This window comes from Centrocercus urophasianus, unplaced genomic scaffold (assembly GCF_019232065.1).
Source record: "Centrocercus urophasianus isolate 14NV4802_14NV808 unplaced genomic scaffold, USGS_Curo_1.0 seq_16, whole genome shotgun sequence".
In the NCBI taxonomy this organism is placed as follows: Eukaryota; Metazoa; Chordata; class Aves; order Galliformes; family Phasianidae; genus Centrocercus; species Centrocercus urophasianus.
In genome coordinates, this window is record NW_024884711.1 from 31269550 (window position 1) to 31297175 (window position 27626).

The 27626-nt window shown below is 37.5% G+C and overlaps 1 protein-coding gene across 3 annotated transcripts in view; it reads right to left on the minus strand.

Moving 5' to 3' along the window:
* The window catches only part of ARHGAP21 (Rho GTPase activating protein 21), a 105884-nt gene that overhangs the window by 19228 nt on the left and 59030 nt on the right, over positions 1-27626 (minus strand). For all 3 annotated transcript variants that reach the window (XM_042816472.1, XM_042816471.1, XM_042816473.1), the window contains exons 5-7: positions 24279-24357; positions 17101-17155; positions 6527-8474 (exon numbers count right to left, since the gene is read on the minus strand). In XM_042816472.1, coding sequence (XP_042672406.1) covers positions 6527-8474; positions 17101-17155; positions 24279-24357 — 2082 coding nt within the window. The remainder of the gene's footprint in view (positions 1-6526; positions 8475-17100; positions 17156-24278; positions 24358-27626) is intronic.

The window sequence follows — 27626 nt, forward strand, 5'->3', positions numbered from 1 at the left end:
ACACACATTCTCTTCAGTTTGTCATTACAGGGATTGATGGTGTCCCTTCAGTTGTCTGAAATAAAGAGCGTAAAGCCTTCGGAAGTACTTCCAGTTTCACCTTTCGTTTGAGGAAAGAATGTGAGTACCACTTGTTCCACACTGCTATGAAGCAAACTAAGACCAGACATCAGAAAACGACCTCTGCATGCTGACAGTGTTCCCAAGGGAATGACAGATACTGCTTGTATACACAAGAATGCAAGCATGCACCTGATGATCAGCAACAGCCAGCCTTTGTGGAGAGCCTTTCAGTGTAAGAACATTTGTAGGAGGTAAGATACAGAAGATTTCCTAAAAACTGAAAACTCCAACTACAGTTAACTTGTGTTAGCTCATTTGCTAACTGAAGCAGAAAGAAATCTGTGCACAAAAACACGTTTCTGCTGCTACGCACTTGGAGATTATGGACCTTCAAAGGAAGAGCACTCATACACAATGTATATTATCCAACAAAAATTTTCATAACATTCTGGATCTTCAAAGACACAAACTCTACTTCACATAGAGTAAATTCATTAACTACAGCAGCAGAACAGTTGATTTCCAAATGGAGGCCTACAAAGGTGAACTGTGACAGAGGATGTACCATCTCTGCCCTGTGGATGAGGTCACCTCAAGTTTCTTTGCTGGTGACTGGAAAAAAAGTCACTTCCAAAGCTAAAAATCAGCTTTCCTATTTAGCACCCTTCGGACCTGGCAGTGTTGCAAGCAGCATCTCAATAGCTCAGAGGCCCCTTGCTTCCCTATGAAGAAGCTGAATTTAAGCTGAATACAGATGTATGAATACTGATCTACCTATTCCTTAAAAGTCTGTCAGGGAGACAGTCAAATGAAAAGGCCATGTATACAATTTCATCTGCATAATAAGAAGACCAGAAATAATCAACAAAATTCTGTTTCACTCAGTCAAAAATGAACTAGATCAAACTAACTCTGCTACACAGCACAACAAACTGACATATAACTCACAGAAGTGGCTTTTAATTGCCTATCTCAAAGCACAAGCTGCTGCACTGTCAAGACTTGCTCCCCTTTATACTCTAAGAAGGTTTTGCTGGTTAAGATTCTGTTGTTTGCTAGTTTTTAAGTACTTGCAATGCTGACAGCACTGATTGTCTTTACAAAGAACCACTTCACATATCTACTTTACGTAATTATCCTCATGTAGCCAAACGAACATAATGGAAACATGTCTGCATGCTGATCACATTCATTTTGGTAAGCCACAGAAACAGGACTGGAACAAGAATCCCGAATCATCAAATCCAGTCTTCCATTAGCGCACTTGAGTAAGTAACGCATTTATTGCAGTGATGGAGTTTCACTAAAACAGAAAAAGGCTTCCCTGTATTATTCCCCATGTAAGATCTATGACAATATGTTGTTTATTTCAGTGCTAAGCAAGTAAACATACAGCTATCCATGTCTACAGAGTAATAGAAAGCATTACACAGTGGTTCTAAAGGTCCCAGATCACACTATTATCCTGCCACATGATCAAAATATGTACAATTCTCAATATATGGTTTTTTGGTCAAGAACTCTTACAGCACTCCTTTATTACCTGTCATTATTATTTTACATTATAATGATATACTAAGATTTGTTTCAAAAACATTAACCATTTACCAAACAAATCTGATGCTCCCATTTCAATTAAACTCTCACAGAAGTTACAAACACCTGATTTCAAATTTTAAGTTTTAGTTAAAAGTGGGTTTTTGAGTTACACAAACATTTTTATAAACACTAATTTGTAATTCTGTGTTTTGGTTCTTTAATTTCAGAATACCACAGTGATTCAAAAATTGTTCTTTGCATAAGATATACGGAAATGTTCAGCCTGGAGCAACAGCAATTTGGCAAGCCACACTGTAAAACTCCAAAAAAAAAAAAAAAAAAAAATAGAAAACTGATGCTTACCTTAGAAACACTGGTGACACGTCTAAAGCTGTGCCAATGCTATTGCTCAAATAATGAAGCAACAGTCCCTCAAAAATGAACATGTCAGCTCTTGTTTCTATTGCCACTACATTTCTATTCTCACGGATTGGAATAGTTGGTCAATGATTTGTAGGAAAAACTAAATCACAGTGGCTAAAGATTTCTGTATTCATCTTGACTACTAACAGCTTTTGCTAAAATTAAAGTTCCCTTAAAACATACCTATCAACCATCCACATTCAGCCACCATTTGCCATTAAGGTATTCATACACGATGGGTTGACAAGCAATGATCTCTGCTGTTTAAGTCTGAGATTTTCAGTTTCTGTCTGCTAGATGCATTTCTTACAGTAAAAAAAGAACATGTATATTCTCTCAACTATATCCTAGTTATATGGGGAAAATACTCCATACCTTTTTCTATTCCTACATAACTTTTTTCACAGTGTGTTGCGCAAATATACATCAATTCATTTTCTAGTTCCTATCAGCATTCTGTTTGTATTTATATTACCTTCTGAGTCCAAAGCGCTTCCAGAGAAGGGCTTTGAGATGAAAAGTACAGTACATATTCGATTTAAAAAAAAGGCAAAAAACTCTTTCAGAAGTTTTTGGCATTGAGAAAGTTAAAATTTATACACCTCTACTTTCTGCAGAAAGTAGACTGCAGAAGCAGAATGGCACCATACTGAAAGAAAAGTGACTAAACAGTTCAACTACAGCTAGGTATTTTAGAACCTGAAAAATTTCCTCCCCTAATCCCAGAAAGCATCTGGGAGCACACAGAAATTTAATTTGGCTGAGGAATGCTGTCAAGCGCAGGTGGCTGGAAAATGAAAAGGATCAACATGAAGTGTGCTGGTATTTGTGTTGCATCAGGCAAGGAGAGGACAACTTATTTCTATGGTACTTTGGTGTTACCCAGCTCAACTTCTATCAGATATTCACAAATTAATAGTGAAATGAAATGACCTGAAAACTTTCTAGGGTAAGGCTGTACTAGATATTTTCCAAAATGGGACCACACCTCTGAGGAAAAGTCTGTTAGTACCTCTGTGATATTTCTGCGCACATGAAAAGAAGCCCATAATAGGAAAAACTATAAATGACACTGATCAGAAAAATCTAAAACAATGTTTTAACATAGATCAGAGATTTTAAAACATCCATGAAAAAGTTATTTTTCTTGTGATAAGCCATTATGAAACCTACGCTGAAAAGAACATTCAGGAAACATCACTGGCCAAGGCATTAAACTACACTGGTAACTAAAGACACCAGAATCAATTTCTCCATTGCTGGCTGCAAGTCATAGGCATGCATACCAGACACCTAAGAAACATATTAAAATAATTTTTTTCTGTGTCAACTTTTTCTCTTGTAGTTCCAAAAGGTAAGTAACAATTTCCATCCAAGTGCTGGTTGACACATCCAAAATTACCTTCTAGATCAGAAATGTATCATTTCTTTCCTAACAGAGAAACTGCACATAAATTCTAAGTCTGAAAAATATACATTGAACACTGTAACTGCTAAAATAATCACTGGCAGAGATGATGGTATTTTCACTGGTCCAGAGAACAGACGAGTTTCTGGTTAAAGGGAATAACCTATCATTAGACTAATTGCTATAGCATGAAACAATAAGATAACATTTCAAGAACAGAGCCCTTCTTTGGACCTGAAATAGAAACAGCAGCTTTCAAATCTAAACACAATAGCCTGTATTTAGTAGTACACTGAAAGTACTGAAGCTTGCAGTGCCAGGGTGTGTTTTTCTGTAAAACCAGCAACTTTTTCATTCTGCAGGATCACGTGCTTGCCTGAAGAATTTGAGCATGCAATATGTTGTTTAATTTTTTTCAAATCTACTTCTCTTACAAAGGGTATTACTACATCTTAGTACCTACAAATCTTGCTCTGAACGGCAGGCATCTCTTTTCCATCTGCAAAAAGAAAACTAAATTTAATCTCCCTGCTTCAATACAGAACTTTGTGAAAGGACCAGTGTCAGAAGGCAGTTCTCCAGCACATCACCATAATCTCAGAAAGAAACTGCCAGAAGTAAGCTTGATTTAAAGTCTGCTCAGCTTTCTGCATGCGGTGCAAGGAATCACGGTATGTAGAAAGAGAAGCTTGCAAAATATTCCTGGCTCAATTTCCTACCAAATTATGATCTAGTCATATCCACTTCTTTTAATGCAGTTGCCAGCAGCAAGGTAAATCACAGAGCGACTGGTTTGGAAGGGACCTTGTATCTTCATTCAAAGTAATATCCTCTCAACTGCCAGACAGAATGAGAAAAAAAACCCAGCAATTTTCCTTCAAAAGAGTTAAAGATCTTTTAACTGAGTTTCAAAGTAGATCCAGAGTTTTATCTTTCTGATAAGAGCCAGTTAAGCTTATAAGCGAAGCTGTAATTAGGCATAATGATAGTGGAACAAGCAAATTTAGAATCAGGCATATTAATTCAAACTTCCTAAGACACCCAGCCTTAACAGCATTTGACAGCCTTCCTTATGAAGGGAGGGTTATTTCATTCTGAGTGTGCTGGAGCTACAATGGAAGTTTCCCACAGCTCCTCTACCAGCGCAAGCATTTCTCATTCAGGAAGGCCATGGTGAGTGCTGCTGTGGCACACAGGGCTGGTGCTCTAGCAGCACCACTTCATATTTCCATACCGCTCAGGAGGTTCAGTTCAAGAGACTAAGGAGCACAGATGCATCCCCAAATCTCCATCACATGTGGTATTAGGCCAAGAGACTGTGATGGAGAGTTACAACTTCCTTTCTTCCGAGTGTCTCAGCCACCACTGGAATGAAGCACAACTGCCATGTTGAAAGCTTCTTTGAACTCTCATCATTACATTCCTCTAAAATCTGGAAGCAAGCCACAAGACTAAGAGTTCATGGCACATCTTCATTTAAATCAAGCCCAATCTTTTCAACACATTCTCCTATTATAAAGCAGATTGATTTCACTTTTAGACAATTTAAATTACATAGGGTCAGAAAACTCCCAGCAAGCAGTCTCAGTGAGTACAAACACCACACACAACTTAATCAAACATTAACACTGACTTTAGGCATACAATTTTAGAAAACATGCCCAAAGACTGGCTACGTGCCTAGCAAACCTGCACTAGCGCTGCAAGGAAAATAAACGGAGTCTTGAGAACCGTCCAAAAAGTAATGATGCATCCAGTAACAATAATTAAAAAAAAAAAAAAAAAAAAGATCTATACACCTCTCACTCAACAGGAAAAAATACATGAAAACCATCTGCTAGCTTTTGAAGAAAGCATTTTCGTTGATTGTTAAAATTCTGTCAGAAGAATGAAATACTGCATCTTGTTTCATATTTCTGTTCTACAATAAACACAAATCTCCTTCAATTATTTCAGTCTTTTAGCAGATAACATAGCTAATTTCACAGGAAAAAGTCATTCTACAGAAACGTATTAGACGATAACTGTGCTAAAGCAAGAAAGCTCTAACTCCCTTTAACAGTTCCCAATACTCTTTGATGGTTTTATGGATTAGGTTTTCTCATACATAACTTTGACAATCAAAATTCAGTCTTTTTTAAATACTTTTTATACTAAACTCAAGAAAACGCAGATATAAATCAGCTTCTGTGGAAAATGGTCTGCAGAGACCAGGACTCCGAAGGATGAAACCAGTCACAACCAAAAAAGCCAGAAGACATAGACACTGAAGTAGAACAGAAACTCAATGTGTCACTGAAACTCTCTTCTGCAGATGATTTCACACCCTAAACCTTTTCCCCTCTTCCCTAATCGTTTTTTTTTTTTTTTTGCTACTATTTACAACCCTAAAGGCTAAAGATAATTTGGAAGAAAAAAGGAAAAGTGCTCAGACTATATGATTCAAGATCTACAGAATTCCAACACTTCTTATATCATAGCCTATAGGCAAATTTTTGCATCTTCTGCTTTCATGGATCTTTTTATTCATAACCTTATTAGCTTATTTACTTGCTAATTCACCTCATTTTTCTGATATTCTTTCACCTGAAACAGCCTTCATTTCTACAAAGTCTCACCTGTTTCAGAAACCTTTCTCTTTACCTTTTCAGCTGTCTAAAAATCAATTTTCTTCCTCACAAATTGCCGTTACATCCCCATTCTCCCTTTACTGGATTACATGTTTTATACTGTAAAGGTAAATATGTTCCAAAAGGCACTGTAACTGCTAGGTGTCCACACAAATAACATCAGAGCAGTAAGTGGAGTGATCACCAGACAGTTACATAACAAAGCCTTCTCCAGGGGGCTGAGGAGCATTCTAGAAAAATTAAATCACAGTAGAGTTCTTAAACCCCATCCAAAATTCTAAACAAGAGTATTTTTCCTCTATTGAAAACTACTTTCAGCTTTTACCACACTAATATTATTTGAAATGAGAAAAGAGCCCTCAACCCCAGGATTCTCAAGGACAGAAGTCAGCTACCTGGCATGGTGCTCTCCAACTTCTTTAACAGAGAAAAGCACAATGTATACTTTAACAGTTCAACTCACCAATAAATGGAATAGAAGCCAAGGAATCACCAGGCGGGGTGGAACCTGATGCTTTCCTTTCTTCTATCCGTTTTATGTGGACTTCCCTCCGAGCATCATTAGGTAACCAACAGGTGGTGTCCGAGGCTGCCTCTTGGTCATTGACTGCAAGAATGTAGGACTGATGCCTCAAAGGCTGTGGAGTTCGGTGGCCAGAAGGTGATTTGTCCCGCATGACAACTGCATCTTTGTCATTTCCTTGAACATCTGTTTGCAGAATTTCAGGCTCATGGGCATTTTCTCTTTCAAAATCGTGACTCCTTTTCCTGATGGAAACACCTGTATTATCAGAGGTAGTTGAACTCTCACTTGTTTGTTGAACACGTTTGGCAGAAGTTGGAGACAAGGAGGAGGGTTGCATGGTTTTGCCCATTTCTGTTCTGTGATCTGGGGCACCTTCTCCTCGGGTTCTTGACTGTTGGTTTAACAGGCCACTCTGATGCAAATGATTTACAGTTCTTTGGTCTTTGCTGGCAACAACATCCAAACTCTCGTTAAGGGGAAACGATGGTTTTGCTGCATAGGAGGAATTCTTCAAAGAGCTACTTTTAGAACTTCTGGCTGTTGTGAGAGATGTCCTTTCTTGTGAAACAGCCATAGGTTTTGAAATTCCCCCAGGAGTTTGCAACTCTCGAGAAGGCTGCAACATTCTTACATCTGGTGAAACTTTCTGAAAATGAGAACCAGGCAGAGAAGCTCTACTACCTACTCTCCTACCATCTGAAATATAACCACTTGGAGCCAAAGGAAAATTTTGACCTCGAAGGGACATATGAAATGCATGTTGTCTAGGTCTCTCATAAATACCTCGCCGATCATCTTGTTCAGAAAACCCTGTCCACTTGTAAGTCTTTCTCCTATCTCCATTTGTGTCTGCCATAAGATTCTCAGAATGAAAATTTTCTACCATTTCACCCTGTTTGCTGAGATAATCCCATGACCGAGCCCTGTGATTCCTTGCACTAATTGAAGGTGAAGTTAGTGTATCTTGTGAAGCACTTCGTGGCCACTCTTTCATCAACACAGGATCTTCAAGTCGTTCCTGGGATACACTTCGCTGCCGGATCTGTGCAGATTGTGGAACCCTGTCATGAGAGGTGCTCCTGCGTCGTACCTGTGAAGCAGTGCGATTTGGCACCACTTGATTATAATCAGTTGTATTCTGAGAAGCTGCTCTTAAACTATCTAATCTTTCCTGTATCGTTCGGGAGCCATACATGTGCATGCGCCTGTTATCAACATATTCTTTGTAGGTTTTGTAATTCTTCCAGTCTATGTGCTGGTGTGAGGATGGAGAACTGTAATGATTTGTAGAGATAGAGGGAGAGTCTGTGGCTTGAACAGAAGGCCTAGTGCTAGGGATTCCTTCCGGACATACTACATAATTTGAAGCCTTAATCACTGTTCCATTTGGATCACCTGGCCTTGTTAATGATGTCTGTGGAAGTACAATGGCAGTGGATGCTGAAGAAGATGGTGATGTGGTTCGTGCTTTTAGAGCGGTTTGATCTTTTAAGCCATATCTTATTTCTTCTGTTCTGTGTGATGGACCAGCATGATTATTTCTGCAAGATGGCAAATCTACAGCCTTCTCAGAAGGCACAATAACAGTCCTTACGGTTTCATTGCAAACACACACAGCTGTATTTGATTTTGCAATGTCTGTTGGTGATGGAGGCACTTGTATTTCCATTCTGTAAGCCCTCTCTGGCTGTGTCAATGCCCGTACTGGTCTGCTGACTTGCTGTTTCCCCAGTGAGAAATCAGAAGATAGCTTGTCACCAGCTTGTGCCACAACAGAACTGGCAGATGTCAGACGTGGATAACATATTGGTGGTGGTTCAGGTATGTTGTGGGCATTACCACTGTAAGCTTCATTGCCTTTCAGGTAGGCATCTTGGGAATAAGCCTGCGGACAGAAGATTCTGTGAGTATTACGTAGTAAAGGAGACAGAGAAGTCCCCAAATACAGCATTTGCACAAACTTCAAGAGATTGAACACAAGTTTGAAATTCACAGTATGTGTAATTTTAGACAAAATACTAGTTTAAAAAATTAAGAATAGCATTCCATCCCCATACTGAACACAAAACAGAATAAAGAAAATAATTAAATACATCCCCCCCCAACAATTCGGAAGCTGAACTGACGACCAATGCTAGGAGATAGCACAGGTAGAGCACTGAGTCAGGTTTGCCAAAAATCCATGAGCAGAAAACATAGCATTTTTCTCAACCTTTATTTTTGCTTTCAATCGCAATTCTACTAATATCCTTCCCATTTAAGCTTTGTATTGCTGGGGACCAGAATTTTACAGCAGTTGACAGGTTAAAATGCTGCACAATAAATTCAGCTAGCACTAGAAAATTCTCTAGTCATATCACGTATAGAAGAGCTCAATTCACTTAGTACATGTGAAAGTACACACACAGATATACACACACTCTCATCTAAGATGTCCTCTACATAAAAGCTACTGTGCCTAAACATAAAATGAATAAATTGAAGCAGTAACAATCTCTGTTGTGAGCCAATACCCTACAAGTAATCTTACATTTTGTGGAAGACAGCCAGTACATGGTACACAAATTTTACTGCAAAAATATGAATAATATGCATCATTTTAAACTTTGAGATACAAACACTATGAAAATCCACACGTATTCACTACTGCTACAAAATACTAGAACAAACTAAATTTCAAATTTATTTCCTTAGTGCTTTTATTTTCATCTTTATGCTTTAGAGCCTGACTCCTGAGAAAAAATGGTTATACTGAATGTAACATGTTTCAATAGCCTCATTTTTGAAAAGCAACATTTACCATTTTGAAATTAACAGCACATACAAAAAAAAAAAGTTAATGAGAAGCATACAGCATTTCTAAATGACAGTCCATTACTTAAAAACTTCAGCATGACTCCATTCAGTTTAAACATAATGAAATAAAGAGCCAGCAGCAGAGCCTGCCAATGCAATTGAAGATTAATATGATTTCTCAAAGCTTTCACACATTTAGGTGTGGTATCATATCACAGCATTTGCTCTCAAATCATAACATGCTCAAATCCAGAATATCAATGTGTCCTGTTTCAGTACTACAGATTACAGAAGTCTAAGGGCAGCCATAAAATAAATACAGAGCAAAGTACAGAGGTGGGTGAGGCATTTAAAACATTGGTGCAATAAATGTTACGCTAAGCATTAGTGAAATATTAAGGCACATTGAAAGAAAACCAACGAACAGGCACAAACCACAAATTAAGATATTAGCATTATCAAGAGAATTCAGCTCTACCTATGTCATTTCCAACAAACTTGTCATTTCCTATTCTTGCTTCTCACAAATCACTTCAGAAAAACATGCCTTACAGAAAATCAGAAATGGCTACTGTATGCTTCTTACCAGTGCTGTGACATCCTTTGTAAACTGCAGCTGGCAGAAAACAGGAAAACATAGTAAAAGCTGCTTACAGATGTAAAGACAGAATTATGTTTTCATATTGATGTTGGATACAGCAAGCTAAAAATACAACTACACCGATTTCACTGGAAGGTACCAACAGAGGTAAAGGGCAGTAGAGCATAAAAAATAACTTCACCCTCCTTCTGAGCGTGTCCATCTCAGGATTTTATCTGCTGCTTGCATTTATCTCCTGCCCTTACAGAAAACAAAATACATTTGTGCCATTTTGCCTTGGTGCTTCCGTACGGCTGCCTGTACAGAGCTCTGGTTCTAATAATCCAGACTTCCCTTCCACTACAGCAACATTACTGTCTCTCATTTCCCCTGGGTTTCTCCCATCCCTGCTTCCTAGTGACGAAACAACAGCTTTATTATGCATTTAAAACAGCACGCCCCTTCCTCACATACATCTCAACACGACCACAAGCTGTCAGCTGACTGCAGCTGCTTTCATGCCATACATCTGAAATTGGAGGAATGATGCTGCAGAAACACTCCGCTCATGTGATTTATTTTTCCTCCATTCGTAGTAAAAAAAAAAAAACCAACAAAAAAAACAACTAAATCAAGCCAGATTACTTCTGCACGTGACACATCTAATGAAGGGAAGGAACATACAAAGATAAATATTTCTAAATCTTTCAATAAAATGGTTATTTAAGATTGTGATAGGCAGTAAGAAAAGAAATGGAAACGATGCCAAAGAAAAAGAAAACAGATGGTAAGGAGGTCACTGGCATGCAAGATAAGCAAAAACAACCCCCCACCCAAATCAGAAAAGGATTACCACGTTACAGAGCTGACAAAAGTTTAAAACGTGGGATGGGCATATTATGTCAAGATAAAATACACTGACTTTATGCTTCTGTAAAACACGCCCACGACAGACAATGCTTCATTGACTTTGACGGCAGAAAGGCTGAATTCCAAAGCTGCTGTGACCTGATTGTAACTGCATACTACAAATGAGTATCAAAATCAACGCCTAGGTCCTGACAAAAATCAACCACAGATATTAAAACTTCTTCAGAAACAAACATTCCTACAGGGACCAAAACAAGGCTGGCTAGATTTTCACTGCCCTGCCCCCTCCCTCAAAAGAGCAGGTTTTCACGACTGCAGATATATTTGAAAGACTCTGTTATTATGAACAAGATATTCTGATGAAAGGAGAAATATACTTCTTTTAATTTCATTCCACTCATTTCCCAAGAAATCATTAAAACAAATATAACCCTTGTTCCAAGAAAGATAAATTACATTAAGAGCTGTGATATTTCTGTAAAAGGAATATTTAAGCTCTGTTTCATAATCCTGATTACAGTCCTGCAAAGATTAAGCAACTTCCAAAGAAATGCACGCATCAGAACTGATCTCTGTTCAAATAATGCCACACTGAATGATGCATTATCAACTTTCTGATTACAAAATATATTAACTGCTTCAATTGAAAGGCGATAGTTAAATTTTTACTTTTTAAGTCAGTAAAAATGAGAAGCACACCAATATACTTGTTTGTAGTCATACACTGCTTAGTTACTTAGTGTATTTTGCTACAATATGTAAAGCACAGTTTGAATATTACTGTCTCATCTTAGTTTTTCTAGTGATACATGAAAATATGAACTTTATCTGTGATTTCAACAGAAAGTTTACTGATAAGTAAACTGATAAAATCCCAATGAGAACTTCCCAACACAGACACCTGCCGTGCACCTTGAATTCCTATGGGAGCTGAATACTCAGCAGTTCATTGGAAGTTCCACCATGATGTAAAAATCAGTCTTCACATTTTTTACAGTTTTTTTCCCATCTTATAAAAACAAAAACAAAACCACCACCACAGCACAAAAAAAAAAAACAACACATGACGTCAAGTAAAGCTCACCATACAACAATTCAGTAGAATATTAGTATCTTGGATGGATAATATTCTGTTTCTGGAATAAAACTACTGACGGCTCATTAAGAATTCAGTGTGCTTCCAGTTACTGGGATCAATCTCTCTCTCACCTCACAATCTGCCTTTGCTTGCACCAAACCTGCAAACTCCGAAGAGTAAGGATGAATTTCTTACTATGAGTTTGTGCAACCACATTTGGATTTTAACTGATGAGGTGACACAGTCATGCCTTATGATAGGAAAAATAAATTGTTTTAAGCAAATGAGACATTCTACACAACATTTTATTAACCCCCTGAAATTCACATGGATTTGCTGGTATTATTTCCCAATTGAGTCTATGCACACATTTATAAACATTATTAAGTTACACTAAAAATAACTTTCCAAGTGTACAGCATCAATTCATACAACAGATCCTGTTCAAGACGGAAGTTCTGAAGAGTGGTATCTCTAAATGTGCCTGACACTTTAAAATCCAGTGACTCATATGCTATGTTCTTTTTTATTTACACAATGAGCAATCAGCAAACACGTAAATTCCAACTTGAATATATATCAAAAGCCTGGCTCCCAAACCCCACAGACCTCCCAGCACAAAGTCTACTGACAGGAATCAGCACTAAGGCTCACCCAAAAGTGGGATCAACATCAAATCTCTCTATAGAGTGCCATTTACATGGGACTTTTGCATCATATGGAGAGCTTCTAAATGACTGAAGAGTGTCATCATTTGATCACCTCTTGTTGTGTTTTTCAAGTATTAAATCTGTAAACCTGAAGGTTATGAAATAGCAACGATTGATTAAATACAATTAAGAAAATGAACTACACGGTTCACCAAAATGTGGAGTCTACATGAAATCTCCGGCACTAACACATACAAGATTCTCAAAAAAAAAAGGTTAAAAAAGCTATACAAGTTTTATGTAGACAGATCTAACTCAAAACACAATCATATTATAACCTTCTCTTCCTCTTTTTGGTCTCAAAATGGTTACAAACAAGTTTTCTTTAAATAAAACCGTAAATGGAGAGTGATGAAAGACTGCCGTTTAAAACACATTTGATAACCACAGACTGACATTATTGTGGGCCTTCTGGCAACAAGCAGGTATCACAGTCTATTCTTAAGCTCTGAATTCAGGCACTGTTGTCCTTTAAGTGTATTTTTTTCTTTAAAAATAAAGGCTTCCAGCATATCTATCTGAGCCCTTTTTCTGCCATCTCTTTTTGGCAAGCTAAATGACAAACTATATTACTTTCCAAATATCCACATTCTGCTCTTGCTTGATAAAAAAAATGTCTCTCCACTTTGTTTTCAATCTTGATTGTTGAAAAGGCACATTAATAACAGTTCCAAATTTTCACAGTATAGAACAGAATGACAACTTGCATAATAATTTTTCAATATCTCAACTGACACTGCTTTGCATGCATACAAAAAGCACATTTCTGTACCTTTATTACATAAAATGAAACCCTCCAAAAAGCCATGCTTTTCAAGAAAAAATTAGCATTACATAATTGAGCTTCAGTCCTAATTAATTTTATTCTTTTGGAAGAAATCAGGAAGTTTGCTCTGCAATCTACAGAACTGTGCAAACCACCACTTGCTATGGCCTTTGACCATCATTTTCTATTTTTGCCTCCTAATTCCAGCTTGATAAGGCAGAGCTGTTTCCAACAACACTCCCACAAACTTGTTTTCCTTCCCTTTTTGTCATACCTGCTGTTTTTGTATTGGGAACTGCTGGATCACGGCCTGAACCTCTGATTGATCACCTGAGGCGAGCGCTGAGTCAGCCATGGAGCACAGGTGAAGGCAATTCTCCTGTGCTGCCGGAAGGGTGGAGCCTGGCTGCACCTCTCCTAAGGCCCATTTAAGAGCTGACTGCCAGTGGGGAAGGAGCTCTTCTGGAGATCCACTCTGCTGGAGTTTTGTAAGTGAGCCCAGAATATAGGTAAGCTTTCTATCTATTCTCTTTTTGTTATCATAATCTGCTTTGCCTAACTATCTTGTTTATTTCATAATTATAACATCTTAATATTCATTGATTACACACCATCTAATTTGTGCAGTCCTGTATTTCCAGCCAATCCTTGCTTTGTCTACAAAGAAAAACCACTTGTTCCTACCTCTCACTTCTCTTTCAGCATCCTCATCAGTTCACCTGAATTAGCCATATACACTTGTCTTACCTTAAAAATACATATAAACAAGCAGAATTTAAAATTCACAAAAACAAACAAGATGACCCAATGTGAACCTTGAATACTGGAGCTAAAACTCTAGTGTTCTTACTTCTCTTTCCTTCAGGCTTTTTTTTTTAATTCCGAAGTGGCCTGAAACACTATAGGCACAGTTGTGGAAGATGGTCCTCCGCCCCTCAGTTCGCAAAAACATATCTGACTAACTTAGCTGGAAAATCAGACATCTGTGCTGAAATTCTGAAACTTTCCCAGCCAAAAGTGAAGCCACAAGAAAAATTTTAAATATACAAATACATTTGTTTGTTTAATCTACCACCAACACTTCAATTCAGCCATTGCTTTGTCTAGCTGCGTCTCAGAAACTTTCACAGATGGAGCTACCATCTGCAACAATTCCAGTGCTATAGTACCCTTTCAGTAAAAAAAAAAAAAAAAATTGCTACTATTTTACCCCTTCTGATGTCTAATTTGGATCTCCTAAGATGCTATTAAGAAAAACGTATCTCCATGATCTTGGTAACTATCCCAGTAACTGTGAATTGCTGTTAGATCATCCTTTAGCCAGCTTTTCACAAGGCTAAATCCCAGCTCCTGAACCTCTCTTCTCACTGGCTGCATGGTGCAGGACCCTGATCATCTCAGTAGCTCATTCCTGGACTTTTCCAGTTCTTTCTCACCCTCCTTGAACTAGTCACAAAGTTTCAGGAATACCACATCAGCATTTCAGGTGGTGAAAGATAACTTTCTTCATCTGCTATCTGCTGGATGTGGTGCCCCCAATGCAGCCCAGCCTGTTATTTGCCTTACCTCACAACTGCATACTGCTGACTCAATGACCCTGCTGTCTACTGTAATCTCTGGCTCATTTTCTCTTACTCAGCCAGTTGCTTCCCAATCTGCACTAATGCATGAGGCAAATGCATGTCAAGCAAAGTTTATATTTTCCTCACTTAATGTCATGAGGCATTGGTTGCTCTAATTCTCAAGAATATCAAAGTCCATCTACACTAGAACTTCGTCATCTGTCCTTTCAGCTAATCTTCTGAGTCATTTGCTTCAAAATATAAATAGTCTAATTCAGATCACAAATTTTAAACTTTAATAAGTTTATATAATCAAAATATGTATGAAATAGTTCGAAGTTGTAGAAAAGATAAGTAAACTAATCTCAATGTTGGAAAGAAGCATGAAGAAATTAGTTCTTATCAAGACGAAGCTTTTGCCATGGACAGAGATGGTTTTAAACGTTCTTCCCCCCCATCCCCAAAATGTCATTTCCAAGATCAGTTCAATGAATGAGCGAACATGACTTTGACAGTGACTTCACTAATGACACAATTTCACATGTAATTCCCCTCTAAGTAAGCAGCACATGCATGTCACAGCAGGCAACAAAACATGGACTGCAACACTCCACTGCTTTTACTAACAAATGGATTTGAAGCACTGCTCAGGAAATTTGACAGAATTCATAGACAACATTTCTATTTCTGAAGACTAAACTTGAGGCTTATCTTTATCTTAATATTTATAGGAGCTATCTGCTATCAAAGACTGACACTTCTTCTGCATGGCAAACTGCAGCTATCCAAAACCTTTTGCTTCTGATATGTCTGAGTACACTCAATGGTCAGTCTTGCAGAATACAAAAAAACATCTGTCTCTTCACAGCTTTCCTCTAGCAGATGATACATGGAACCAACAGTCCACAAGACAGGCCTGTTTGTATCCAAAAATACATCACAGCAAACAGGAAGAGAAATTCCTTCATGTCACATCAGAATCATCTATCAAACCATCATAAGAGCAGACCAACAGCAATCAGAAGGAATTCATGCAGGCTGCATGCCCTTCTATGACCAAGTGACTCACTCAGTGGATGAGAGGAAGGCTGTTGATGCAGTATACCTAGACTTGACTGTCTCTCACTATTTTCATATTCCTACACAGTCACAGTTTATGAAAACTCTCCCCACTGCCCAACCACCCAAACTCATTCCACGGCCCCACTGTTTCCAGTAATAATGAATATTTCTTTGTAAAATATTCTCAAATATTATGACCATGATAACAGACTTAGCTTGTTGGCCTATTCATCCTTTAATTCTGGAAAATGCAGCTAATAAAATCCACAGTTCCTTCTTAGCAGTTATTTAAAATCAAGTCTTACTACCGCTGTGCAGATTAGAAAACAGTTTTCTGACTGCTAACCACAAAATCTACCTTGCTCTCTGTTACCTCCCTTCCTCTATTTCCAATTATAAAATAAACTAAATGCCAATATGTTGGGTGTTCCTCCAATTATTCAAAATACACACATATAGTAATTCATTTCCAGCTCTTTTGAACTTAGAGACACTACATGGGAGCTGAATCACCTCACCTATATAGCAGGACATCACTTTAAATTTGAAACAGGGTCATTATATAACAAAATATTCACACCAGTTACAATTTTAAAAATTGGTAATCACTTCAGGACATTCATCACATAGCTTTTTTTTTTTTTAAACATAAGTCTACTAAGAATTAGTGAGTTATTAATAAAAACTAATTTTAAGCTCCACATGCTAATTCATTACTTCAAATTTAGTAATGATTCTCAGTTTCTTTACAATTAAAAATGCTAGTTACAGAAACTGACCCAATTCATAAATTCTAACATAAGGAACTGAAAACAAATAAAAATATAAGCATTATTTTAAGACATCTTCTCTTTTAAACAAGATACTAGAAATATCATATGAAGCAGGCATTCTCCCATATATTTGGATTCCTCTGAAATTTCAGAGGTGGCAAAGAAGTAGGAGAACATCTAATGAGTGTCAAAACCACTAAATGTTAGCATTTTAATTACTTGCTAACATCACAGTTCAAAGACTTCAAAATCTACAGCAAAATTTTATTTTCCTTTAGTCAGCATACATCTGAATGTAAGCCTCATAAACATACCAATTGAAGGATGTCTTCGTCTTTTGGCATAACACTAAGTTCCAACATGCTGTCACTGAAACAAAACAAAAAAAATCACATGTCAACTTTTGGAAAATATTTTCAATTCATATTACAAAGATAATCCATTAACTTCCATCAGAGCCCCAGCAAATAACAGTAGAACAGAAATCTACCTGAAGAGTACATCTGCATTCTCTTTAAAACCAGTACATTAAGAGAACAACAAAACTCATGAACTCATACACTTCATGAGTTTTGTTTCATTACTTATAGTCCCGATATATATTAGTTGACTGGAGCTTCTCAGACAAAACAAGGTAACATCTTTCAGCACAAGTAACATTTACCTTTTGCTATATCATAAAGAAATTACATGAAATGTCAGGCAATAGTAAGACAAGCACTGACTTGTACCATTCTGCTCACACCACTCCATAGCAGAATCAACCTAAACGTGCCTAGTCAAATGACATCTGAGAAACAGGTGAAGAACATACGGTTCTTTAAGTGCTGAGACTGCTGGTAAGAACTGCTGACACCAACAGCAGCACTTTATATGAAGTGATAAATAAAGATCCTGGCACCTGTACCATTCAATACACATAATTCAAATTTACAGGCAAAATCTGGGCACTGAATATCAAATTAATTAATGGTTATCCAGAGTCAAATACTGCAAAGCAGTGAAATCTACACCTAGCACATATCAAAGCAAAGTCTTTCCATGAGCAAGAAAGAAGAATATACTCATAACACTGGATAAACAACAGCTGAATTCACTTTTATGTCACCTGAGTTAATGTAACACTTTGTGAACTAGAACACATAGGTCCAGAGAAGGGCTATGAGAGGGACCAATTGGTACAGATAGTTTTAACTAGACCAAAAAAACCAGAAAACAAAGAGATTATATGTGGTATCTAATAATCTCACATTCAGAAATCCCAGAAAAAAGGGTATTTAAAAAAAAAACAACAAAAAAAAAACCAAAAACAAACAAACAAGTAGGTTAGTATCAGCACAAGTACCAAAAGAAAATAACCTAACTGGACAGATCAGAGTAGGACTGAGCTTATCTGTACTGAGCAGTGCAATTCACTGCTGAGAAAAGACAGAAGCAGCACGGAGACTAGCCACTAACTTCAGGACACACAAGACAGACTATGAAAGCACTGAAAAAGATCTCTATTTCTTACTCCTGCAGAACTGAAAGTTGTCACCTCAAAAACCTAATATGTGATTTATTATGCTTTCACACATGAAAAATGTTTTCATCTGCGGTTCCTCTTCCAGTTGTTATTGGCCACAGACACAAGGCTGCATTGCAAAACAGCAGAGTAAGGATATTAGGTTTCACAATACTCTTAATCCATTATTCATCTTGTAAGATTTATTCTCTAAAAAGCACAAATTAATTTAGGTTTGAAACCAAATATCATCAGTGAGAGGTTAACACTTTTTCCTTTTAGATCAATACACAGCTAAGAAAAACAAATCATCAAAAATGTTTTTGGAGTTTTTCAGAATACTGAATTTTAAGACAAATAAAAATATTGACCCCTATCTTCCATGTGCATTTACAAAAGCATTTCCCATTTTGACTGAGGACATAAAAAGCAAAACTATTTTAAATGATTCTTTGCCAGTGGCGCCATCAGGAGAAACTGTTGTATAAAGTATGGGTGTTAAATTATTTTCTAGCTGTAAAATTGAAATAATAATAGTAATTATACATAGTAATAAGTAATAGAAGGGAATGCCCAAAGCTACGGTATCTAAGAAGTGTTCGAGTTCCATAAACGTGGATAGTACATGCTTACATTTATTCTTAAATCCTAACAGACAACTTATTAATAATAAACTTTGGAAATTAATAGTATGATATATAGCATTGCTCATCTTCAAATTTATTTACATAAATGAAATTGTCCTACTTACAATTCAACACAGAACAATTGTTATTACGTTGTTCAAAAAAATATATGTATTTTAAAAAGGATTAAAACTTTAGCACATTCTTTGGTGAAGAAAGAGGTTCCATTCAGGAAGAATGTTTTATAAATTATTCAAATTACTGTTTAATCAGTCCATTCCAGTTTGTCCACAGAACCTTCTGGAGACAATCTGGATCTTTCTGCTCTATATATTTTTCAGAGCACTCAGTGCTTTTCAATTCTAGCATCAGAAGTAAGTATATTAGGCAACAGTTTTCAGTTATTTTACTGTAACATGCAAACACATAACGGACAAAACATGAATAAGAAACAGGACACAAAGTAAGCACTAGCTTACACTAAGACATTAGATACAGCATTATGAATTCTCAGGGACATCTATCATGCAAATGATTTTCATTACACTTCTGAGCAAAATTTAAACTTGACTTGGAGGAATCAAACTAAAGCACTATGATGGGCTGTCATCATGGTAACTATTCTCATGCGTTCTTTTGCAGTAATGCACCAAATTCAATAGCTAAGCTGTACAACGCTGAATAAACAACATTTTCAAGATGGGTTTGTAAAAAGAAATCAGAACAAAAGCGCCAACCAAGAAACAGCTGGCAATCAGTATGTGGTTTTTGTTTTTTTTTTTTCTAAACGGAACCATAAATAATATCTGGAATTTGCATTAGTAATCTGCACATCTCCAAGCTGATCATATAAACAGATGAGAATAAATTCTAAAAGAACCAAATTAACAATCAAATGCAAAGACCAGGAAACCCAGACTTCACAGTGATCTTCCAACTGATCTTTAAAGGAAACAATTCTTTCTAGAAACTCTTTTGAGGTGTGCCATTCATTATCCGGAGGAAGTAATCAGTGCAAGCTTAACTTGATCATCTCCAACCAGGGGAAAACAGATAATGTCCTTCACAGGACAAAAAAACTTTCCAAGAACAATACAAAACATGCTTGAATTCTAGTCCATCCATCGATTTCACTGGAATTTATAGGAAGCCTTCATTTCAACATCAAAACACATTCATATGAATCCAGCATACAATCACAAAATCATTTGAGTTGGAAGAGACTTAAGATCAAGACTCAAGATCATCAAGTCCAGCTATCCCAATTCTCAACAAAATGGAACACACAGTATTGTTGATATCCACAGCCCCTGCTCAGTGAGCAGCATCCATCAGGCACATCTTCATCCTGTTGATGATAGAATCTCAGGCTTCTCCAAGACCTGCATTTTCTCTGCATTTACAAAACTTTTACAGCCAGCAGCTTTTAATATAAGACACACAGAAACATATGTTCACTTTTTTTATAAGACTTTTGAAAATAAACATTTGGAAGGTAGAATTTTGGAAGAATCAAAGCACGCTCTGCTATCTGGGCCTGCCAGCTCCCCAGTGCACCAGGTGCCTTGCTTGTGCTAGTTGAAGGTGAAGTTGTATTAAAACACATGAACCTCACTGTCTCAAGGAAATGACTTGCAAGCCACAAAAATATATCACACTGTATCTCCTCGAAACACTCCTGAGAGAAACAGCTCTTCAGTTACCAAACTACCAGTGCTGTTTGGGCAGGAGCTTTGAAACAAAAGGCTGGTTATTTCTAAAGTATTGCTATTTGCTTCCAAAACAAAACCAAAACATGGGTATTAAAATAGAGAAAAAACTGAAGTGCTAATATTATCCATCCTGGTGCATGAAGAAGCTACTAAGTTCTGAAATCTGCAACATTCTATGATGAGAACAAATATCTACAATTGAACTGCCTTCCAGAAATACAGTAAACTGTATGGAAATAAAGTTGCAAAAGCAATCTGATTCAAAAACGAGGAAGCCCAAACTGATTTTCGTTGCTGAACAGCGAGTGGGGAGAACTCCTTAGAGGTTGCAGAAAATAATATACACTGTAATCTTACACAAAGTGCTCTGAAGATGATGCATTTATGAAAGAACAAGCACTCACAGTTGGCAACGTTTGAGAATGTAATTAAAAATATTAATTAAAAATACTGCAATTAAAATGTATAGAAAATCATTACACAATACAGATTATAAATGAAATTGGTTTTAGTCGTGAAGAAAGGATACCTCAGCCAATAACTCAGTTTTTCAAAAGGCTTTTCAGTAAGTCTCCTGCACAAAACCTACTAAAGAAACCATGAAGTGATGGATGAAAAACTAGCTAAAACTACCAGAGCTGTAATGATGAAATGGATGATTTTAACATCAAGACTTTAAATATATTCAAAAGTGAACTTACGCAAGATCAACCTATCAAGGCCCATTAAGTCAAGTGATGCAGATAAAATCTTTGTCTCGGTAAATACCTACAGTGGATAGGCACAGGACCAAACACACTGGCTATATTCCAATGTTTTCACGCTCTTCTACCAAGAATCTATTACTGAATAATGTCTGAGAGGGTACTGACATAAAGAGACTATCAGTTCGATCCAGGATGCCAATGTTGATGCAGGAATGGTATGCTAAAGGAAGATATGCACAAGGTACAGTAATTTCACTTACCACAGAATGGTACTAGCAGCACAAGAAATAAAATCTTGACATCCAGAACAAACTGCTCAGAGATCAAAAATAACTGTTTTCCAGTAAAGAAAGAGCAAGTTCATTCTTTAATCATATAAGAAGCTGTCACAAATAGCCATGACTGCCTTTAAGCTACAGGGAAGATGCACCTGACTAGTTTTGGAATCCAAGCTATTTTTATGGTATTTATCTGTTAATCTTAAGACGTTCAGTTGAAGACTTCTGAATGGTTATATTTTCCATTAAAAAAAAAAAAAAACCCACAAAAAAAACCTTCATAAACAGACACGATCTTTTGCTATGATCTTACAATAGAATCACAGAACAGTTTGGTTTGGAATGGACATTAAAGATCTTTCAAGTTCCAACCCACTTGCCACAGGCAGGGATACCTCTCACAAGAGTAGGCTACCCAAAGCTCAAACCAACCTGGCCACTGAAACACTTCCAAGGATGGGGCATCCACAGCTTCTCTGGGCAACCTGTTCCAGGGCCTCACCATCCTCCTGGTGAAGATTTCCTGCTTAATATCTAACCTAAATCTACCCTCTTTTACTCTGAAGCCATTAACCCTTGTCCTGTCACTGTACTCTCTGATAAAGAGCATCTCTCCAGCTTTCCAATAGGCCTTTTTATGTACTGGAAGGCCACATTGAGGTCTCCCTTCTCTTCTTCAGGCTGAACAACCATACTTCCCTCAGTTTTTCTTCACAGAGGAGGTGCTCTGGCCCTTGAACATTCTCATGGCCTCTTCTGGACTTGCTCCAACAGGTCCCTGTGTTCCTCATGCTGGGGGCCCCACAGCAGAATGCAGTAATGCAGTGGGGGTCTCATAAGGGTAGAGTCACCTCCCTTGACCTGCTGTCATGTTTCTTTTGATGTGACCCAGGATAAGCTTGCTTTTTGGGTTGCAAGCACACACATTGCTGGCTCATGTTTTTCATCTACCAACACTCCTAAGATCTTGTACTTGGCCTTGCTGAACTGCATGGGAAGTCAAGGTCCCTCTGAATGATATCCCTTCTCTCCAACATGTCTCAAAGCATAAGCCGAGGGACATTGTTCACTGATCTCCACTTCAACATTCAGGGCAACCATCCAGACAGTTCTTTATCTATCAAGTGGTCCAACTGTCAGATTCATATCTTTCTGTTTCATAGACAAGGGTGCTGTCTGGGGTAGACGACATCGGTTGTTCTTCCTTTATCCATCAACCTCCTTGTAGAAAGCCACCAAATTAATGATGTACAAGTATGCCTCAACTCAGGTAACCAAATATCCTTATTTCTTAATTAACAATAGTATATTTATCTTCTCTGCACTTGTGGAAATCAGGAAGACAGATTCTGCAGCATGCTGTACCAATTCTAGTTGCAGTAGATTATCACTGATAGAACCATGTTCAGGTGCATTTTGTTTTTCCCCAGTGTGCAGGGAACACACTGTTGCGGTACAGTTCATTACTTACACTAATGGGTCTGAAGAAATCTTTATTCACAGGCAGATGAGGAGTTCAGAATCTGTCTTGTTATAACACTGGAAGATGCGATCAGTCTCTTAACAGATTTCATTACATGTCCAACAGGTACATCATTCAAAGCAATCAATTGTAAATTGCAAAACAATTACGCTCCATGTCTTAGATACACACTATTGTACAATATTAATGTTTTTACAAAAACAAAATGAAAAAATGATTCATGATCAGTGTTACCTCCAATCTTTTCTAAAGGTTATGAGGAAGACAGATTCGATCTTTCCAGCTCTTGCACTGAAAATACTAACAACATCAAACATTTCAGCATACCTTCAGCTAGAGCTTTGCCATTTCAGAAACCTCAGACACACACAGCCTGTGTGGTATCTTGAATAAAAATCTATACTAAATTAGGAATGTGAGGATCTTCTTTCTCCTACTGCTATCTGTAAGCATAACTCAGTATTAATGCATGAGGATTCACTAAAGAGGGACTGGGGTATGCAACATTTATTTAGAAAACATTTTTCCATGCTCATCATAATACATCTTCTTTCCAGATAATATTAATGCATCGGAAATTTGTTCCTATTGAACAGAAATTGACACCAAGAATATAGAAAAAGTGGAGACAGATTTTAGATATGAAAGTGGTTTGAGTCTAGATTTGTGTACAGAGGTGATATAACAAGCCCTGTGAGTTGCAAGAGCAACCAAATTTCTCAACTTTGTGCAAGGTTTGTAACTTGTTGCAATAAAAAGGAGAGCTGAGACATACTGCAGATGTTTTGCAGGTATGCACTAGCGTAACATTTTTTCTCTTACCAGGTATGCTGACCTCTAGTTATCAGTCCCTGGAAACAAAGTAGATTTTCCTAATTTCAACTTAAGCAAAAACACATGCGTGTTTATGCAGCCCTTATAAACCTATTTCAAGTTTATACAACTTTCCTCTAGAGCACTCTGTATGATTTGCTTACAGGGGACAAGTACTGACATAAATAGACTGGCACAATAGAGCACACCCATTCTCAAACCTTTGCCAGTATTCAGAAAATACAGGGAAACAAAGACTGAATGTACACTATGGAAAATGATATGATGACTTAGTAAGAACCACTACAAGCAGTGATTTCCTGCTTACAATAAAGAGCAAGTACGACACAACAGAAAGTATGACCTTACCTGTTCTGTATTAAAGCAATGACTTGAGAATACGTCTTTCCAATAACACTTTCTCCATTGACTTTTATAATTCTGTCACCTGTAAAAACCAAAATTATACCATCAATTAATCAACTTGTCTAGACTTTTTTCACCTCCTTTTCATTCTGCATTTCTCTATGTCACAATAAACAACACGAGAGGAAGAAAATTAAAGATGTGTAATAAAATTATTTGTAAACATATACAGGATGACAAGTTCCAAGACTTTTCATGTAACATATTCAGTTCTGAACTTCCAGTTAAGTCACCCAGAATATCATGGAAAAAAAACAAGAAGCAGGCATAAGCTGTATCGTGGGCTCACTTAAGTATCCAGTCTTCAAAATAAAGATGTCTGACACTACATACTGAATTATGCCTAATTCTTCAGCAGATCTTAAGTAGGTATTTCATTCCAAACAAACCCAAACATTAATTCAGAACGCTCCAGAGACAACTGTATGATCTTCCTTTATTATCAGCAAATACTATCATTCTGTACTTCTTTCTTCTGAGAAAAAAAAAAAAAGTAGTTTGAAAGATGCTCCAGGTCCCTCCTTCATCAAAATAATCCAAGCTGTTTCCAAGACATTACCATCTCTTCAGCACCTCTTAGACAATAGGGTAATGGGATATTTCTTATCTGTGCCAATCAGCCTTTAGAACTAACATTACTTTTATCAGATTTCTCCAGTTTGTTGCACTTCCCTCATTCAGAACTTTAATCTCATCATTAAGAGGCAAATATATCACTGAGAAGACACGAAAAACTTCGCCTTGTGAGCTATTTTCAGCTGTTGATGAAAAACCCATTCTATTCCTTCAACAAAAACAGTACTGATGTCACCTCTGATCAGAAGAACAGAATTACTAATAAGGAGAAAATGGACCCTGAAAGTATTACAGGCCTGGAGAATTTTAGAAGACTGCTGGAGAAAGAAGAACTGAAAAAAAGGACCCATACAAAGTTAGCCAAAGGGAATGGCTTTTTCCAACACCACTTTGAAACTGAAAGTTCTTTGTGTCCTTTTGATGTGATCAAATCAAAGACAAAGGAAAAACAGCTCAGTCTGAAGACTCATCCTGACTCAGTGGCAGTAGTGTTCCAAACATGTGTGCTCTGTGCAGGTTCCCTAAACAGACTCCAGGAAGTTCCAAATGTATCAATCCACATGGATCTGCCAACTGCTTTTAATTAGGTGATCATATAACATCAGGAAACTAAACAGGTGTAACATTTTCCATTTCATAAAAGTTCGTGTGCCACTTTATTTGTTGGTTACCATTCTCTTCTTCACCTTCAGGACCTTAGTTCTTTCATTTACTTTGTAAGCTATGAAGGGAATATAGCTCTGCTAGTCTGGAGACCACAGAATTGCAAGGGTTGTAAAGAACCTCAAGAGGTCATAGAGTCCAACCCCTCTGCTAAAGCAGGTTCCCAACACAAGTAGGCATCTAGATGAGTCTTGAGTATCTTCATAGAAGCAGACTCCACAACTTCCCTGGGCAAGGGCATCACCCTTTCCATAAAGAAGTTCTTCCCCATGTTTGTATGAAACTTCCTATGATCAAGTTTCAGGCCATTGCTTCTTATGCTATCACTACGTACCACTGAGAAAACTCTGGCCACATCCATTTGCCTCCCACCTCCCTTTAGATATTTATAAACATTAATCAGACCGCCTTCAGTATTCTTTTCCCCAGGCTGAACAGATCCAGGTTGCTCAGCCTTTCCATGAAAGGGAAATGCTCCAGGTCACTTTTGTGGCATTCCACTGGACTCTTTCTAGGAGATCCTTGTCTTTTTTGAACTGAGGATCCTAGAACAGGACACAGTATTCGAAGTGTGGCCTCCCCAGGCTAGAGTAGAGGGGGAGGATGCAGATTTTTGCTTCAAATGCAGACATTTGGTAAGAGAAGGAAAAATCAACTGTAAAATATAAGATATAAAAGATGCTACTTTTATTATCCACTATACAGTGCTATTTCTTAATGTTTACCAGAAAATATTCAGAAGAACTCACTTTTACTCCCAACTTCTGCAAAGCCACTCTGCAGTTGCAGAACAGTGCAAAACACCGTATAATGTTCTTATACTGATGCAGCAGCAGATCTCTCCCAGCAGAGCTTCTCCAGTCTCAGAAGAGCTGAATGGATCAGACTGCAGCAGGACAGATGTGATGTGATTGTCCCTACTGTGATTCTAGAGAGATTCTGGAGAGTCTGTATGCACATTTGAGATTTGTTTCTTGTTCTTTGGCAAATTGGACTAATTGGCTTCTGTTTACATAAGAACAAAGAAAGTTCAGTAATTCTGTCTCATTGTTTTATATATTGAGACCAAGTCACTGCAAGTAGGCTGCTTTATAGTACAGAGTATTCCACGGTCCAAAGCTACCAAATACCCATATGTTTGGAGACACAAAGTGGAACTTTTTAGGATAGATAGCAGTGCCACAACAGAATTGCATCTCTTTGCAATTGCATGAAGAACGTGTTCACAACCACACTGCACTGTGTGGAAACACAACGGCATTTCATATCAGCAGCCAGTTTGGAAAACAGTCTGCTCAGTCTTCCTCCGTTCTCCACACAGAGAACTTGAGGAAATCAAGGATAGAAAGAACACGACTATGTCATAAATGGTTCAATTGTTCATGGTAAAATGAAAACCTTTTCTTCTTTGTTTTGACAGGGGGAAATGTGAGGTAACATTGAGTGAATGTGATTATTAAGAACTCAGGTAGGAAGACTCTTGTTGTAGTGTTAGCGCTTGATCTAGCAGTCAGCAACTCTACCATTGGCAGGGGGTTGGAACTAGGTAATCTTTGAGGACCCTTCCAACCCAGGCCATTATGTGAACAGTTAACAACTACTATCAGTCACATGGATTGCTAGGCACCTGCAATGTATGGTAAACCCTATACCTGTGTTGCACACATACAGTCACACTAAATAATTAGGCTGAGAAGTTAACCATCCATCATTAAAACAAAGTTAATTTTGAAATACTTGACATCACTCTGAAGTAAATCCTTCCAAAGTGGTGTAGAAAATTGAAATGCTATGGTTGTCTCTCTAAACTCTGTCCTTTCAGGTCACATGGCAAGCCTTCCACAGAATACCTCAGATTCTTCTCTGGAACTTAAAACTGGCTTTTCTCCAGGTTGATCTGGAACTTGCCCACAGATGTAAATCTTTTACTCAATATTCCCACAGAAAAATGCAATTAGGAATACTTAGCAAGTAAGTCATATTATCTTACCTATTTTCATGCAGTTTTTATTTTTCGAAGAAATACAACAGTGAAACTGAAAGCATGCATCT